Source organism: Corvus brachyrhynchos, unplaced genomic scaffold (assembly GCF_000691975.1).
Source record: "Corvus brachyrhynchos isolate BGI_N302 unplaced genomic scaffold, ASM69197v1 scaffold5, whole genome shotgun sequence".
Taxonomy (NCBI): domain Eukaryota; kingdom Metazoa; phylum Chordata; class Aves; order Passeriformes; family Corvidae; genus Corvus; species Corvus brachyrhynchos.
In genome coordinates this window covers 8345612-8362912 of record NW_008238321.1, presented here as the reverse complement: position 1 = coordinate 8362912, position 17301 = coordinate 8345612, and the positions used below count along the sequence as shown (strand labels likewise).

Sequence of the window (17301 nt, the reverse complement as noted above, 5' to 3'; positions counted from 1 at the left end):
GATGTAAAGTGACATAAATTACTTCTTGAAGATTCCATTAGTTAAAAAATGATGTGCATAAAAGAGAAGAGCATAAAAGAAAAAAGAGCATCAAGTAAAAGCGCAATCCCACAAGCCAACATACACTGACCCAGTCTACCTGAGAGACACCCCCAGCAGAAGTTTGTTGCAAAGACTAGGGAGCAGCTGATCGAACGAAGGCAACCAGACCAGATGTTTTATTTAGATTCTGATTGGTTTTTTATTGCCTGCTGCAAAAATCAGTCCACACCACCAAGATGGGGGACTGGGGATGAACACAGAAGCAAAAAGTAAATTTGTTTAAATGCATCTTAAAATGGAGGGATATGGCAAGGAAAGAAAGATCTAAGGACAATGGGATGCACAACTCTTTATCTGTAGGTCAATTTTTATTGCATTTCAGATCAGCAGTTGCGCGAGTCATTATTATCAGGTCAGTTTTATTGGATCAATTTGGCAATCTCAGTACAGCGTCTAATGTCGAGAGGAAAGGTTTCAAAGACTGAAGAGATTTAGGAGTCTAAGTCACACTCATGAACAGTGGAACTTAAACTCTCTGAGGACTTAAGTGCTTTTGAAAATGAGACATGGTCTCCTCAGCCCTATACACACTTCTGGAAGCGTGCATTATCCCACTTGGCCACAGCACAGCGTGGTGCTCGCTGGTCTCCTCGCTGTCAGCCACGGCACACAGGTCAAGGACTGAGTGGTTCACAGAAATTACTGGCTTATGAAATTCTCCTTTTCTTCTTCTCAGAATAGTCCCTCCTGTTGAGAGCAGGCATGTTGGCAGGCAGTGATGTCATAGAAAAATATTTCAGTGAAGAAACAGAGAAACCTGTTGTCCAGAGAAGGCACCACGGTATTTTCCATGAGTAAAAAAATGTTAAAAACTGAGAGATGTACAAATGAATATGATGCAGAGGCAGGGATAAACTAAATGAAATGTTGGCAGATCTGGAAAGATCTGATGTGCCACTGGGACAGTGAAGTCTGTTTTCCTGTAAGTGCCAGGACTACAAAGGAAACCTGAAAAACTGTTAAATAAAACTGGGGTTTCAAAAGGAAGGGAAAATTTTCATTTTAGTTAATGCCAGGAAGAATAGCTGTTTTCTTCTCTTTTCATTAAAATGGCTGTGGAGAAACAGGGCGACAGAGCTGCTCTGGCCATCAGCAGTTGTGCTGCTGCTGCTCCCAACCAGCCTCCAGCTTCCTCAGCTGGGTATGTTCTCACTTCAGGGGGGTGTGGGGCACATATCAATTCCACATCCTGAAGCCCAATCCCCATGCCTTATCCCTTTTAGATTCCACTTATTTGGTCTCATCAGAAGTTTTCAATGAAATAAAAGAAATCCATATTTTGAACATAATAAATTACCCCAACCTCCCTCTCAAGGTCTTTGTCCTCATGTGTTAAACAGGTGCTGTCCCTTAAGAAATGCCAGCGGATCAGAAATTGTGGTGGTGCCTGTGGTCTGTCCCACAGCCTGGATCCCAGCATCTGAGACATGGGCTCTTCAACACAGCTCCAGTTCCATTCCAGACATGCATCCTGCCAGCAGGAAGTGCCCAGCCAGCAAGGGTGAAACAGGAGTGAGCTCTGGGCACCTCATCAAAGAATTCTGTGAGGCCCTGCTCCACCTGGATGTGTCATTTGCTCACCAAAGAGCTCCATGTTACTTATGGCTTTTTATAGCTGATCCTCATCTATCCAAATGGTTTTCCGCTGCTCTTCCCCGATCCTGTCTTTTATTGTCCGGATGAGATCCTCAATGCTGCTCCATGCCTCTGCCTCCACAGAGGCATAAAGGCAAGGCAGTGCTTCTAGTTCTTTCTCCTTCAGGCGGCACATCCGTAAAAACTCATCCTCAGCCTCTGGCTTCGGCAGCAGCTTCCTGGATCAAATGAGCAGACCAAAAATAAATGTCCTGCATTCTAAGTTAATCCTGTAGTCCCAGCTGTTCCATCAAGAATTTATTTTCTCCTAACTACATACAAGCAATAAAAGCAGTGAAGAATGCAGCTACTCCAGGTGTGCCCTCCCCTTACCTTCATGCTGCCCCCAAGGAGAAATATTTGCTATGGGGAAACAATTTAAGAGCATTGAATGGAGGGAGAGTGCAAATGTTTATGAGCTCTCCTCTTCCAGCTTGCATTACCTTAAGAAATGCTGTGGGAGTGCTGAGCATGGAGAAAACCACATTTTCTTTGGTCTCATCCTCCCACAATGCTCATTGCCACCAGTGACAGTGAAAGAGTGCCAGATTTGGGGAATTCCTGCTTTCTCCGGTTGTAAGATTTCAGGGAGGAATCATGGGAGGAAACAGTGCACATAGAAGTACCAGATGGAGAGGGATGAGGTTCTTTATTTCTCTCAGTGAGAACATTATTGGACTCAAGAATCATTCACTGAATAAGACGGAATATCAAATATGCAAAAGGTTTGATATGTTACCTGAACCTCTTGATGTTTTTCTCTGAGACTCTTATAAAGAGAACAATAGGATATATCTTGGCTTTGATTAAATCCTTTGTGCAGCTTATTCCAGCTTCCAGGAGACAATGCTTGTTCTAAAAACAAAGTCATAACAGTGTCACAAAGGAAATTCACTGCTGTGGAATCTCAAGATAATGGTATCTATCCCTTATGGGGTCATTTAGAAAGCTCTCTATTTACCATTGTACTGATTTAAAACCTTTTAATCAAATACATTTAAAGTCCAGCTCCTCCTACTGGTTTAAAACTAGTCAGTCAAGTATCAGCTGAGCTTAACAGCTTTCCAAAAAGGTTTAAAATGGAAATGGATTGTTCTAAAGATGAAAAATATGATAAAATACCAGTTTTACATAGAGACACAAAACACAGGCTTGCTTTTTGTTCAGAAAGAACATCCAATGCAACTACTTGTGAGAGAAAAAACCATCACTTTAATTCTCCTTTTTTTTCCATGCTGTGCATCAAATCTACTCTATTTGACATCAGATCTCTGTCTTGGGCATTGTTCTCTTTCTTCCGTACACCCCTGTGTCTGGGTTTCAGGCTTCCCTTTCCTTTGTCTAGGTTCTTGTATCTCTCACTCTCTTGTGTATTCATATATACTTATGATATGAAAAGGAAATGACTAAAGGATGGAGTACAGAAAATGAAAGGATACTTAACTGCATCTATGTGGGTCATCACAGGGAATGAGGGAGAATATAAAAGAATATGGCTGAGGATGGGAAAGGAAAGGAAAACAAGAGCACAAATAAAAAGCCATTTGGGGGAATAAATACAAATCTGAGATTGAAGGAGGGCAGGATAGAGAACATGCAACTTTAAATTGGTCCGTCTCTTATGCAAGACATGGCAGAGAGGTTCACAGAGAGCCCAGGGAAGGTACACAGAGGACTGGGAGCACCTTGGCAGTGACAGCCTCAATGTTGGCAGGTACAATACATTCGTATGTGTTCAGATTCTTTTCTCTGCTGAAGATGACAGTCTCCGTCCTTTGCTTCCTTAAGAACTCTTCCTTTGTTACAATATCTAGGAAGAGATGTGGTTGGGGATAGAATCAAATTTACAACAGCAGAACATGTAGAAAATATCCAGTAGTACTTCACATGGGATGTAAGGATGGTTCAGGGAAGGAAGATGAGCAATGAATTGTCTTAACAGCTGCCTCATTTCTTCCATTGAATTCAATTAAAGCCTAATCTGATCACAGCTGAGCATCTCAGCTATATCCTACACCAATGAGTCCTTGGGCAATTACTACAACACTATGAAGGCATTAAATTAAAACAGTAAATACAATTCCAGCACCTAATGTTATGTAGTAACAGTTCAGGGATGGAGGATGCTGAGAAGTGCTAAAAAAAGAAGGTCTCCTCAGCACAGGATCCTAAAACAAGGATTTAGTGTTCCAACATTTGTGTTTAAAGTTTCAAAAAAATTTGGCTTAGGTTGCAATGTGTGATATCAGCCCCCTTGTGAATTGCAGCTCCACATCAAAGCTTTTGTTTTATGTTGCAAGACAGGGGATATTTATTATAATACTTAACTTCTCAGGTTCTCTGTCTGGATGACTGTAAGGCTGCATACTATGCTGTGGGTATTCAATATTAGTGTAAAAATGAAACGTCAGCTCTGTTTAATGCTGGGTTGTATACAATCCTGCCCTGCGGCCACCACGGCACTGCGTACTGCTTTAATAGTAAATACTTAGCATGGAAGAAAATCAGTCTTTCCAGTAGATCAAATGCACAATCTTCACAGCTTGGATGAGACAGAAACCTAAAGTCGCTCTAGGGAAGATATGCCTCATAATAGCAAATACTAGAAACAAATTAATCAAAATTTCACATTGCCTAGATATGCAGTATGCAAACAGTATGCAAACAGAAAGAGCACTCACAGCATTTCAGTCTCTGAGGGGCAGCCTAGCAACCACACAGCATACACATGGATAATATTTATAGACATAGAATCTCATAACCATGTGTACTGGCTGTCTCAAAAACATTCAAATATCCCAGATAGTCTCAAAAAGCAGGATTTACAGCTACACATCACTCTGATGTGACTTGAAGTACCTCAAGCAGCTCTCACATGTGCATTCCCCTACGTGTGCACGCATATATATGTTCGTATTTCCAACACTGAGGGTTGACAGTCATGGCCCTCTTTTATCCCATTACCTGGCTTGCATATGTTGAATTCCAGGGCACCTCCAGAGTTGAGAAGCTTCTGCACCAAGGGCTTGGCAAGCATGGTGGGGGTGAACAGTACAGGGCGCCTGCGCTCGCAGTGGATGGGTCTCACCAAGCTATAGGGGATCAGACTGAGCTTCTTATCGATTTCACTCTCAGAATCCAAATCTGAGCAAAGAACAAGACATTTATCATCTGAGTTCCCCTCCATCAATATTTCGAGAAAAAAAGGAGACACACATGAACCAGAAATGGCATGATTAGTCATACTGGTCCTCCTTCCCCTTTTGCTGGGGTTGTCTTTACTATACTCACAGCACTATGATGTCCAACCTAATACTAGATTCAAGTGCCTTTTGCTTTCAAGAGATTATTTCTTAACCTCTTCAACCCAACATTTGCTTGGAGACTTTCTGCTTGTTAGCTTGACTTACTCTAAATTAAAAGTTTTGGAGCAAAAGGCAAGAAAGCACTTAGGAAGAACTGCCAGTCAAACAGGACATTTCAGCGTCCTAAAGCTGCCCATGAAGGCTTAGTGGCCCAAGCACTTTTAGCAGAATCAGTTTTGGTCACAAATCCTGTTGAACTTTTGCAGAGTCAACCACAAATGCAAGACCTATGATACATTTCATAGCCATGCTGTTGTGTAGATGTTTATGTAGGCTTTGTGTCAGTGCTACGTGTGTAAAGGCTGTTTTAGATCTGCACCTTCCAGTTTATCAGGCAGCTGCTTCTTCCCTTCGGATGAGCTCAGTGCCAGGCCTGAGGGCCAGCCCGTGACGATGCGGACCCGCTCGTTGCTGTTCATTCGTTTGTATTTGTTCTCAGACCTACTGACAAACTAAAAAAGTGAACAAAAAAAAGAGAGATTTGACTCTCATTTCTTGCATTATTTACCCTCCCCATGTATTCATCAGCTGACACCCATTAACTACGAGATCTGAATCACCTGTGTCTATCAAAGACAGGACTCCATGGATCTGTGGACTGACTTCTAAGGCTCTTTAAATATCATAGATCTGTTTCAGAGCGGGTGTTAATCCCCTCTGGGATTTCTTGTTTTGTTCTCTGCTCTTAAGAGGCATGTTTTCCCTTCACAGAGCTCCCTGCTATCACCAGTACAAGCACTGATGTGTACATCATACCCAGAGTATGTGCACAAATGTATCACAAGTTATACCCAAACTACCTCTTCTTTACTCTACAAGAGAGACTTAAAAACTCCCAAATGGCATCTTTTTACAGTTATTTTACATGAGAAATGGGCTTCATGCTTTCCTTCCTCATCCACCCGACTATTCCTCTATCCAAACATTAACTCCTCCTCCTGTGTATTTGCTAACCTTTCACAACCTCCTTCCTTCACAAGGTTTATCTTTCACCCACAAGTCTCTGTCACACTCAGTCACTGGCCCACAGTTAAAGGACTATTTCCTGATGGAGCCCTATCTCACAGAGACTTGGAGATTTGATCCAGTCCATTGGATTTGTCCTTATGGTACAAGCAAAGCACATTTCAGCCTCTGATGGCAGACGTGGGATTCCTCAAGGCACATCCGTAATGGAAGCTATGCTCTTAAAAACAAACACCCCGCATCACAACAGAAAACACAACCCATCCTTCTCGTTCGTGCATTAAATCTCTTTTTGATAGGAATAAATTCCAATACAACCTCTAGACCTGAGCTGGGATTTCTGGGGGAATTAGGATAGCCTGAGAATATCAGCTGTTCAGATCCACTATTTCAGACATTGCACTGAGGATTTGAACTTTATTACCTGCAAAATCTGGCCCAAAAGAAAGCTTGCTCTGGACAGGCGAGGGCTGGTTTTTGGGTCACTCTGTGGGGCAGGCTCCTCTGGCTGCAATGTATTCTAGTAAAAAAGAACACAGGCGTTTTTCTCCTCCACCCTCTTTTTTGTATTTGTTTTTTTAAATCATAGTATTTGGGAAACAAAACAAGCCAAGACAGATATTTTATATTTCCAGTAAAAGAGGAGAGTGATCGATACCTATCCCAAATACAATGTTCTAAACAAACTGTGGACATAGCATGGCTTGTGCCAAGAAGCACTGCTTTTTCACTGCTCTTCACACTCCTTTTTTCACAGACTGCTCTCCACACCTAAGAAAGAGGTAATTTCTGCACCAAGAAAGATCATGCACAGCTTTTGCTTTCACAAGCACCTCTTCCAGTGATCTCTGTCCCTTTGATCAGTGGGGATGCAAGCACAGAAGGAATGTGTGACACTTAACCTTGACTGAAATCAAGCACAAGCACCGTCTACCTGTCCCTGCAAAAGTTAGAAGCATGAATGTCTCCCAGACTCTAAAAATAACTTACAGCAACTAATACACTGGGAAGGTAATTTTAATTTTGTAAAGATGGAATTTTGGGGTCTAAAGAAAGAAAAATCAAATTACTTTTTGTGATGGAAAAGGAGAAAATAGAAGGGCTGTTGTGTGTGAAGGCCTGATAATCCCAATTCTCTCCACAACATCTAGGCTGGAAGAGACAGGTCTTTCTAAAGTGGGACAATAGACTCTGTGGTTTAGAGGCTTGTTCACAATCGGAGAGAAATAACTCTGATTATTAACTCCAAGGACACAGCTTCTTCCTCATGTGTACATGAAGATGCATTCAATGTTTACAGGCAGAGAAGCATGAGAAGGGTAACTAAAGCACAGAACAGTTTTGACTTTTAAAGTGTACTCCTTCATAGCTGGAAGGGTTAATAGTGAGCCAGAGCTGGGTTCATTCCCAGGGACATTATTTAAAGCAAACAGAAGGTGCCCATTGCCTGACACAATCAAAACCTACAGCGAATGTAAACAGGAATTTCTGTAAAATGATGATGAAAAATGAAAAATGAAAAAACAGTAGCAGGGGAGTATGAGGTGTTAAAAAGACTTTGTTTGTGGATACTTACCCGCAGTGCCCGAAGGGTATTGTAGGAGTTTTCTGTCTCATCTTTGCTTCCTCTGTGCATCAACCGCTGCAGCTTCACCAAAAGGAGTTGCTGGGCTCTGAAAGAAAAGATGGAATCACGTAGATCAAGATAGTTTTGAAACCACTCAGAAGAAAGCTGGATTGCAATGGGTCTGTGCCTACAGAAAAGATTAAATAGAAATAGCAGTGAGGACTGACTGAACCATGAAGTAAAGGCAGGAACAAAATAATATGGAGAACTGCATTGCAGTTAAGGATTAAAGAATATCCATGGAATATTTGCGTATTATACTTTTTGAGCAACCCACTTTATTTTTTCAGGTGACATCTGGAATCTCCTTTCTTAAGTTTTATAGCTCATGTTGTAGTTTAACATCACCAGATCTTATCTCAAAATTTAAGACAGATACCTCTTTCCTTACAGCCGTAATTAAGTTCCCTGTTTCTAGATCCCTGCTCTCAGTTGTGGCCACTCAGCATCACCCTCACCTGCTGTAGCTGGGAATGGTCCCCATCTCCAGGTCCCTGTCAGTGAAGGGATCCACCCTGGCACACAGCCACTCACACCTGCCCTGGTACATGGTGTCGAGGATGTGGACGATCTCATCACATTTCACTGACAGGGAGCAGCAGTCCAGCTGGCTGGAGATATTCAGGTTCAGGCGGATGTGAAATGAATCCCCTGAGGTGATGAGCCCTTCTTCCAGCTCCGACAGCAGCTTCCGGTATCCTGCAGCAGGGAGGGAAGGGGTGAGGCAGGATCTCACACTCTGCTCTTGCTGCATTCCCGGGCATCCTCTGGGAGAAGCCACAGCACAAACTCCTGGGGCTCCTCCGAGAGAGGTTTGTACTTCCAGAGCGCTGCCTGCAGTAGTTCCAGCAAGATCATGGGCCTGCACCTCAGAGATACTGATGGGGCATTGCCTCAGGGACAGACCATGCTGCTGCTGTCAGGCCTGTGGGAATATTCTCATTATAATGCTGCTTTTAGGTAACTCCATTCTCAGTACTCCCCACACAACCTGTGGAACAGGGAACTCACCAAAGACGCAGACACAGCTATAGCTCTGCCCTCTAAGTACAGTGTGAGTTCTGCCACCAATTTTACTGGCAAGCTATTCCCCTTATTAGCTCTAATTGGCACTCCCAGAATCTATAACATGCTTTATCTGCAGTTAAGTGATGCTCAAAAAATTGCAATAGTCTTTTCTACCGTTGAAAACATCAAAGAAAATCAAAGGCATCACTTCTTGTGTGATCTATGCAGCTGAAATTCTCTAACCAGCATAAAAACACGAACGCCCATTTATACACACCAGTAAAGAATGGATTTTGGAATGTAATTTTTGATCCATAACCTGAAATTATCATTATAGGCCCTGAACACTAAAATCAGATTCTGTTCGCCACACATGAACTCCGGCTGTTAAAGATAAGATAAAGCCACAAAGTAATAAACAGGGCAACTCCATCAGGTAAATGCTAAATTGACCAGCTGGATAAAGATCATTCAGCTCACCATGTTGTATTGCAAAAAACTGTACATAAAAATAAGCTTGAACGTGTTTCACGAATCATGTTGCTATTTGCCACCATGTAAATTTTTCAGAATCCTCTTGACAAGCACATGGGCTTTTTATTTTCTCAGTCACCAGGCTAAAAGCTGAAACAGTTCCACAGAGGTGCTGTAATTAACACCAGTGGCATGCTCCAGATTTATCCCAATACAAAGGATATGCTGGTCCTGTCACTCTCTTCCAGACAAGTTGCTATAACAGACCATATGAGATGAGAAATACTTCCGGTCTTACCTTCATGATTTGATTTATACTGGAGTGTTACTGGACCACTGCACCTCTGAATTGTCCAGTGAACTTCTTCCTTTGTGCAAGTATCCAAGGGAACACTTTGATTTTCCCCTTTAATGCAGCCCTCCAGCTAGATATGAAAGAAATATCACTCTCCAGCGCAGGGTCAATATCTGAGTCAATTATACCATTTTTTTTAAAGTGTCATAATCTTTTTCTTATTAAACAATGCAGACACTTTGCTATCAGGATGTAGATTATGTCTTAATTATATAATTATTTTTCTCTCAAATTAGGAATGCTAACAGTCAACAGAACTGCAGCACTTGGACAATCCCAGGCTTCCCTGGGAGTAAGGAGTGCAGGAATATAAATTGTGGGGGGTGTTTTTTTCCCCTTGGAGGCATTTTAATAGGAAAATGGTCTGGCAACATTGGCAATGGAGGGAAAACTAAGTAAAGAGAAACTTGGCAGAAGCACTGTTGAACTTGTGCTCATGGGCTGCCAGGGACAGCATAGGTGGGTGGACAGACACCCTGTGCCACTTGGTGATGATTTCATGCTCACCAGGAGGATCTGGTGTCCCTCCCGAAGGCCAGCTTTCTCTGCAGGGGAGCCTGTCTTGACAGAGCTGATGAAGCTGCCCTTGTCATTGCCCCCGAGCAGGGTGATCTCTGAGTTGAGGCTGTCCCCGTTGAGTGTCACGCGCTGGATCGTGTGACACGAGCTCCTGATGCGGCCCACAGATGTGACAGAGGGACGGAAGGGTCTGGTCCATGAGAGGAAGGGACAGTTGGTTATCTCACTCTGAGTTAAATGCATGTATGATAAATGAAAGATATAGAAATAAACCTCCAGCATTACCAAGCACTAGGATCTAAGGACTCTAAAAGAAATCCTCCTCGTTACAGCACAAGTTCTGGAGAAGAGCATCTGGATAGATCCCAGTGCTCTGGCATCTCTGAAAACTCAGCGTACAACAGTTCTCCACTCTGCAAGCTCTTGCAGCGAGATAGCAAGATCACAAAGAGAAATTTAAGCCTTTAGAACGTTTAGTCTGCCTTGAAGTTTTTGAAATTTGAGGATTTGAGGGTTTACGGGACATGAAGGGGCTCCAAGATAACGTTATATTGCTGCCACCATAATCACTCCTGCCACTATAACTTCAGCAACTAATAAATAAATAGAGAGTTTCTACCACAGCACCCTTTCCTCTCAGGTATTTGAGATGCCAGTTTACCTACCTTTCTAGAGAGAACTTTCTAAATATGGAGTTGACATGCTCAAGCTCATAGGCATCCAGGCCTTCTGACTGATGAGAAGAAGAGGAAGAGTGCACTGAAGGAGCTCCATGTGACTGCCTGTCATGACTGTCATCTGGAAAGAGTAACAAGAATGATAATGAGTCCTAGATAAAGTGACAAAGATGAAAAAGAGGAAAATTAATTTTAATTGAACCCAACCAAAGCTGAAGTAGGAAATTCCTCAGGCAGAGGCATGAGGACATGGCACGAGGAATGCCTCTCTCATAGAATAGAAAGTGGGAAGGGACCTCTGGAGACTGTCTAGTCAAAGGTCAGTGCAGGGTCAGCTCAAGGAGATTGCTCAGGACTTTGTCCAGTTGAAGGACATCTAAGGATGAAGAGTTTGACTAAAACTCTCTGGACAACCCTGTTCTAGTGCTTGACCCCCCCTCACGGTAAAAAAACGAATCCTTTTCCCACTTAGTTCTTCAGGAATGACTGCTTTCCCCTTCTTAACACTGGCTGACCCTTTGTTTTCTCAATTTACTCACAGATTGTGCGTCCCATTTTCTTAGAGGGGGTTGGTTATCTGACAGTCTCTGTAGCTGGGGAGCTGATAACATATTAGCTCATATTTCAATTACACATGATATCCTCTTGCTTACCATCCAGCTCCAAAGCATCACATCCAAAGCTGTCATTGTCCTCTTCAACCAAGCTGGAACTAAAAACAAAGCATGAGATAATGGAAGAGAGAGAAAGTTGCACACTTTCCAGCTTTCAGCAGATTTCATTAAGTTCCGAAGGAGGAACTTCTTCTGTGAAAAAGGAAGATGTTGGAGGCGTTGCATCAGGCAATGGTGCAGATGCAAAAAAATAAGCAAGTAACATCCTTGAGAGTCCAGGGGATATATAGAAAAGGGCAGGAAGACAACATGTGTCAGCCAGCATGGGAAGCATGTGAAGCAGCAAGAAGGTTCAGAAGGAAGAAATGCCAACAGCAGTGAGGGAATGAAGATTTTGCTGAGGACAAAAGGAAGCTGCTGACTGATGGTCTGGTGTGTGACTCACACCACACTTGGTTCACATGGAGATAAAAGGGCTGCACAATGCCTGCTGTGCATGCACTGCACCATGGGGGTTTTCCATGACAGAGCAAAAAGCCAGAAGTTCACTGATGGACAGAGTAAATGCAAGGGAAGTTACTGAGGTGCAGCAGTAAGGAGTAATTTATCTGCTTGATTTAAAGTGCTTGAAGTTTTTTATAGCAGTTTCAGGGTACCTCGCATGGCTACTCAGGTACCTGCAGTACAGAACAGCAAAGTGCTCCAGGCTTTGGGAACTGCCACAGCTCTGCTCCCAGCCCAGCTCGTACAGCCATTCCTGGTAGAGGTGACTGGATTGGTTGGCCTGAAAACCACTCAAGATTCTCTAAAATTCTGCTCTTACAGGGGTATTGGGGCTGTCCAGCCAAGTGAGTGATCTGTCAGCTTCACTAGAAGGACTTCATTAAAGCATGTCCTTTGGTTGCAAAGCTGTTTAAATAACAGCTTGTTGTTTTTCCCATTCAGAATGATTTGTAGGTCTCCTGTGGAGCTGATATTCCTCATATTTGGCTGTAGCTGAAGGGTGAATTTTTGCAGCCAGGCTGCAGAGGATCAGCTATTTTTACAGCATGCATAAGCAGGGAAATAATGTACCTTTTCCTACATTAAATGATGATCTCACCTTTTTTATTCACACAAATTAAGTTGAGATGAACTGTGAAACCTGCAACTTGGCTTGCAAACAGCAATTATTCTGGATTATGTTCACAAATAAGTTACAAAAATTTATCATGCTAATTATAAAGTTATTAGCTACAGTGAATTTTTGGGCAGGTTCTTGAGATACTTGACTTTAGTGATTATCAGCTCAACAAAGTAAACCCACATTCAGACCTTGTTCCAGGGTACCTTTTCTTTCCACACAAAGAATATCTAATATGAGGGAAAAATTCAGATTTCAGTACAACTCAGTCTTCCAGTGCCTTAACACATGGAACAGAATACAGTCACAGTTACAGTGAAATAAGTCCAGAAGATGAATAATCTCTGTGTAATCTCTACTGTGTTCTGTAATACACTGCAAATATTGAAAGGTTCAGGCATGCCAAAGGCTTCTCAAGCACCTGAGGCACAAAACATTCAAATCATTAATAAAAAAGCCTTTTCTCATCTTGTAATAAAACACACTTTAAAAAGGGACTTGGAGGGCAATGTAGGAGAAGCTAAGGGAGACTGAAATAAACACTGCTTAAAGCCTCAGCAGCCTACAAAATTATGTGGGAGGACCAGCTGAGGATGCCCTCAGTGGAAAGCTGTCTTGCAAAGCTCTCCAGAGAGAGAGGCAAAAGTGGCAGTCTGCCCAAGATCAGATTGTTTTGAAAAACATAAAAATATGAATAAAGGTCTAATAAAGATTAGATATCAAAAATAGATCTAATAAAGATCTAAACCCTCCACATATATTGCTTTCTTCTAAAGGTCTGCTCTGTTCTTTTCTCCTTCTGCTTGCGACCTTTAGGGAATGTATTTGTATTTCCTGATATTTCTGATGCAGACACTGATGCTATTGACACCACACCAACACAGCATGTCTGAGTATCACATTGCAAAAAACCTTTTAGAAAAGGGGTCAGTGCCCTTTAGGGAACTGTGAGGCAGGAGAGGTCTCCCTCCTTCCTGCCACCAACTTCCCACTCACCAGCTGATGAGATTTCACTGCCAGGGGAAGTCCATGGGGCCCTGACCCGACAGAAGTGGAAGCTGCAGCAGAAGGTGAAGCCAAGAGCAAAGCCTCTCTCTCCACTCCCTGCTCTGCTGAGAAGCAGACCCTGAGACTCAGAAAAACCACCTCCCTCCTCCACTTCTCCCCTCCACTCCTCGCAGACATGCAAGCAACTCTGCTCACTTCGGCAGCTTACAGAGAAGAAGGGCGAGCTTTGAAAGAAGGGGAAAGAACAGGGACACAAGGGCAGCATGGAGCTGAGGGGCAAAAACTGAAGCTGGATCAGTGTACGAAGGTAGAGAGAGCACTTTCTCCAACAGCATCAGTGCCAAGTGATTCCAGTCCTGTTTCTGTTCATTACAAAGTCAGTGCTGCAGTGGTATCACTGTGTCATTCATCCTGGCTGAACCGTCAGGCACTCCTGAGTGGTTTGGACAAAATGTGGGATGAAGGGCTGCAGCCTTGAGAAGTTAATCCTGCTGCTTTATAGAGGCTCTTCAATCAGAGGCAGACACAAGGACCTCTACAGCCCTTTTTCCCTTGTCCTTGTGCCATTGGGCTCAGGACAGGTTTCCCCACATGTGACCCACCTGCAGTGAGGGGTGTCCTCTTTGCAACGCCGCACGATGGAATCGTTCCCGGGAGGCTCGGGAGTGGTCGACATGATGCTGTCGTTGCGATTCCGCAGGGTTTGCTTTGAACAAGAAACCAAAAGGTTTCAGAAAGGTTATCTGGTTGAAATGTGCTCTCACCTCTAAGTCACAGCAGCATTAGCAGTGGTGCTCTGCACTGGCCATAGTCTGCACTGAGAAGCACACACAGAAAAAGAAGAAAAGTCGATTCTAGCTGTGCAGAATCCAAGAGCACTCATATATCCCAGTTTTTAGCACAATGCCCAGCTTGTGTGCTGGCACTGCACCTTCTCCTGTGACCACATAACTGCCTGATTTACTAAGCCATTGTAACTTTACCCTTGATGTGTGGTGTATATGTTGCACAGCTGACACAGGAGGAGGATGAAAAGCAGTATGTCTACTTATATAAATATATATATAGTTGGAATGAGACAGAAAAACACAGATCTTCATATGTTAAATAATCTTCCAGTACACTGGAAACTAAAACCTGAATTGCACTAGAGGGAAGACCAGTATAAGGCATCTAAATATTCAACAGATATTCCAAAAAGATATTCCTAACCCAGCTAAGCTTATTATGAGTGGCAGCAAGTTCTTTCCTGGCTATTCTTGAGTATAATTTTAATTTCCTGGGGGCAGCATTTTTCACAGTGTTCTAGAAAGATGTCTTGTTCTTTGTTATTAACACTCTGCAAGAGCACTCTCTCTATCTGCCTGTCCTGCTGTGTCAGTGCTCACATATGTATAATGGAATATCTACCTTGGAAGATTATGGGGATACAGCAAGCAGGGAAGAAATGGTTTGATTATGGTATGCAGAAATTTCCAACTGTGATCTGCACCCCTTTTCTCACTTGCTGTTACTTATAGACAGAAAAAGCATTATAGAACTCAAAAAATCCTTAGAATTTTCCCAGATAAGTTACAAAGCAGTTTTAAAGCAAATCTCTTTCTTCTAACAGTAAATGTTAAATGGCATAAGGAGACAGCAAGAGGTCATAAATACCTCTGAAATATCTTTAAATAAACATAAACCAATTCTGTGATTTTGGGAAAGGCTAATAACATAGTTCTAACAAAATGCTGGTAAAAGGATTAAGGGAGCTTCTGACAAGGGCCTTGAATGTGATCACAGCTGGGATGCTGGGGAAGTGCTAATACTGAGCTGTGAAAGCGCTGAACCACATTAGGAGAGACAGTTGTAGACAGGCAAGGGGCATCCTTACAATCCTGGTGACTTCACAGCTGCTGATGGAGTTACTGATGGACACAGAGGAGCTCGTGTCCGTGCGGCCGGTGCTGCCCTCGGCCCCGTCTTCATCCTGTGCTCTGACTGCTGCACTCATGGGGACACAGGGAAACACAGACAAAACACACGAGAGAGAAGCACGTCAGAGCACTTCCAGTGCAGAGTCTTTCACAGATGTGCCACTGCACTTATGTTCTCTTTCCATTTCAGCTGGTCTTGTACTGGACAGGGGCGGCAGACACGCTCCTGCTCTGCAGCTCTGGCTCGACACCTTCCCCAGCAGTTCCCGACAAAGCATGGAAATTCCCAAACCTCTGCACAGACTCCTGCCCACTTTGTCTCCCAACTCTGTCCTGGCCATTTTTAATAGATCTGTGAATGCTATTTGACAAATAAAGAAAGATTGTTTCGTGAATTTATGTTCTAACTTCATCACCTGAACCAGGCGATCTGCAAGGTAGGCTCATTGAATTACACATTTTTACTACAAAAAATTTACAAGGATCAAGAAGCCTGGGATCCCTCCGCAGCCCCAGGTAACACAGAGTGAATGTGGACTCCTCCCCTTCCTCAGCACCTCTGATTGGTACTAATGTTGCACACTGCCTGCTAGCAAAGCTGCTGTTTAACATGGAGTACCTTGGAGCGGGAGCCGTGTTTGCCATGGTGTTTTGTCCAACAGAGGCACACTGTAACACACAACAACTGAAGGAAGTGCTGCCTCTGATGGTGTTTGTTTCAGGGATAGTGTTACACAAATAGGAGGAATTAGGAGTAACTCAAACATGAGTGTACAGCAACAAATTTGGTAACTTGGCAGCTGGCTGGGGCGTGGGTCAATCCCCCTCTCTGAGCTTTTGCAATGCTTTAGATTTAAAATTAATTCTGTTTTGCTGAAGGACAAAGGAACTCATTAGACAATCACTAGATTAGGGCCTTTTCAGCTTGAATGATTTTTCCAACAGCAAAAAGAGAATGGTATGATGATTTTTAGTGCAGATGTTACACAAATGACTTTACAACTTTTGTAAACTAAATGGAAAACTGAGAAAACAGAAAATTTAGCTAAGCTATGGGATGCACATCGTGTGCCTGTGGAGGCATCTTTGGATGGAGAGGACAGTGAAGTAGAACATTTGACTACTCTAAATTATTACATTGGTATCTGTGAGAGAAACTGGTTTTTTTTTACTGACTTGGACTTAGTTAACAATTTCCCTGGTTGGCATATTTGCTAAAACAACTTAAAGAGATTAAGTGAAAGAGACAAAGCAATGGAAAAGGAATAAGGACATGGGTGCTCTTTCTGACCTTGAAACTCTGATGTTTTGTTCATGCTGACAGGGGATTTAGCTCTTGGACTTATCTAAAAGTAAGAGGACAAAAATCAGCACAAATGCAGAATATTTGCCACACACTGTAAACCAGATATTTTTACCACCTTTTTTCACTGCTACGTTGTAATATACTTGCCCTCCTTTAAACAACAAGACCCAAAATTTGGAAGATATTTAGGTATCTAAATACCACAGCAGTGATGGAGGGTTAGCTACCTGACTACTTTTGAATGTCTGGCCCAAATAACATTGCAATTTACAGATTCTGCTGAGGAAACAAAGAGACAAAAGGTGAAGTGGGTGCCTTGGGACTGGTTTCAGGCAGCTGTTAATACAACAGGCATCCTTTTGGAGTGTGCAATGTGAAAAATGCAGCTCTATCGCCATAAGTAATAATGACAGTCAGAGCTCAGAAAGGTTATGAAGGGCAGGGAGAATTCAAATGCAGATGAAAGGAAAGAGAACCTCAAAAGCCGGAATGTTAGATTTTTGTGGGTTTTCTTTACAATTCATGAATACAGCATCAGATAATAGCTGTGTGAATGCAGCTGGTTGGGAAAATCATGAACCTAACTCATGCTACCCCTTCCTG

At 42.8% G+C, this 17301-nt stretch overlaps 1 protein-coding gene across 2 annotated transcripts in view; it reads right to left on the bottom strand.

Moving 5' to 3' along the window:
* Positions 1–441: 441 nt before the first annotated feature.
* CARD11 (caspase recruitment domain family member 11) overlaps positions 442–17301 on the bottom strand; it is a 46583-nt gene continuing 29723 nt past the window's right edge. For both annotated transcript variants that reach the window (XM_017734102.1, XM_017734103.1), the window contains 15 exons: positions 16684–16738; positions 15350–15459; positions 14076–14179; positions 11382–11440; positions 10717–10849; positions 10040–10241; positions 9476–9602; positions 8154–8394; positions 7645–7741; positions 6493–6588; positions 5422–5554; positions 4702–4881; positions 3423–3547; positions 2477–2592; positions 442–1916 (listed from right to left, as the gene is read on the bottom strand). In XM_017734102.1, coding sequence (XP_017589591.1) covers positions 1712–1916; positions 2477–2592; positions 3423–3547; positions 4702–4881; positions 5422–5554; positions 6493–6588; positions 7645–7741; positions 8154–8394; positions 9476–9602; positions 10040–10241; positions 10717–10849; positions 11382–11440; positions 14076–14179; positions 15350–15459; positions 16684–16738 — 1983 coding nt within the window. In that variant the 3' untranslated portion in view covers positions 442–1711. The remainder of the gene's footprint in view (positions 1917–2476; positions 2593–3422; positions 3548–4701; positions 4882–5421; positions 5555–6492; positions 6589–7644; positions 7742–8153; positions 8395–9475; positions 9603–10039; positions 10242–10716; positions 10850–11381; positions 11441–14075; positions 14180–15349; positions 15460–16683; positions 16739–17301) is intronic.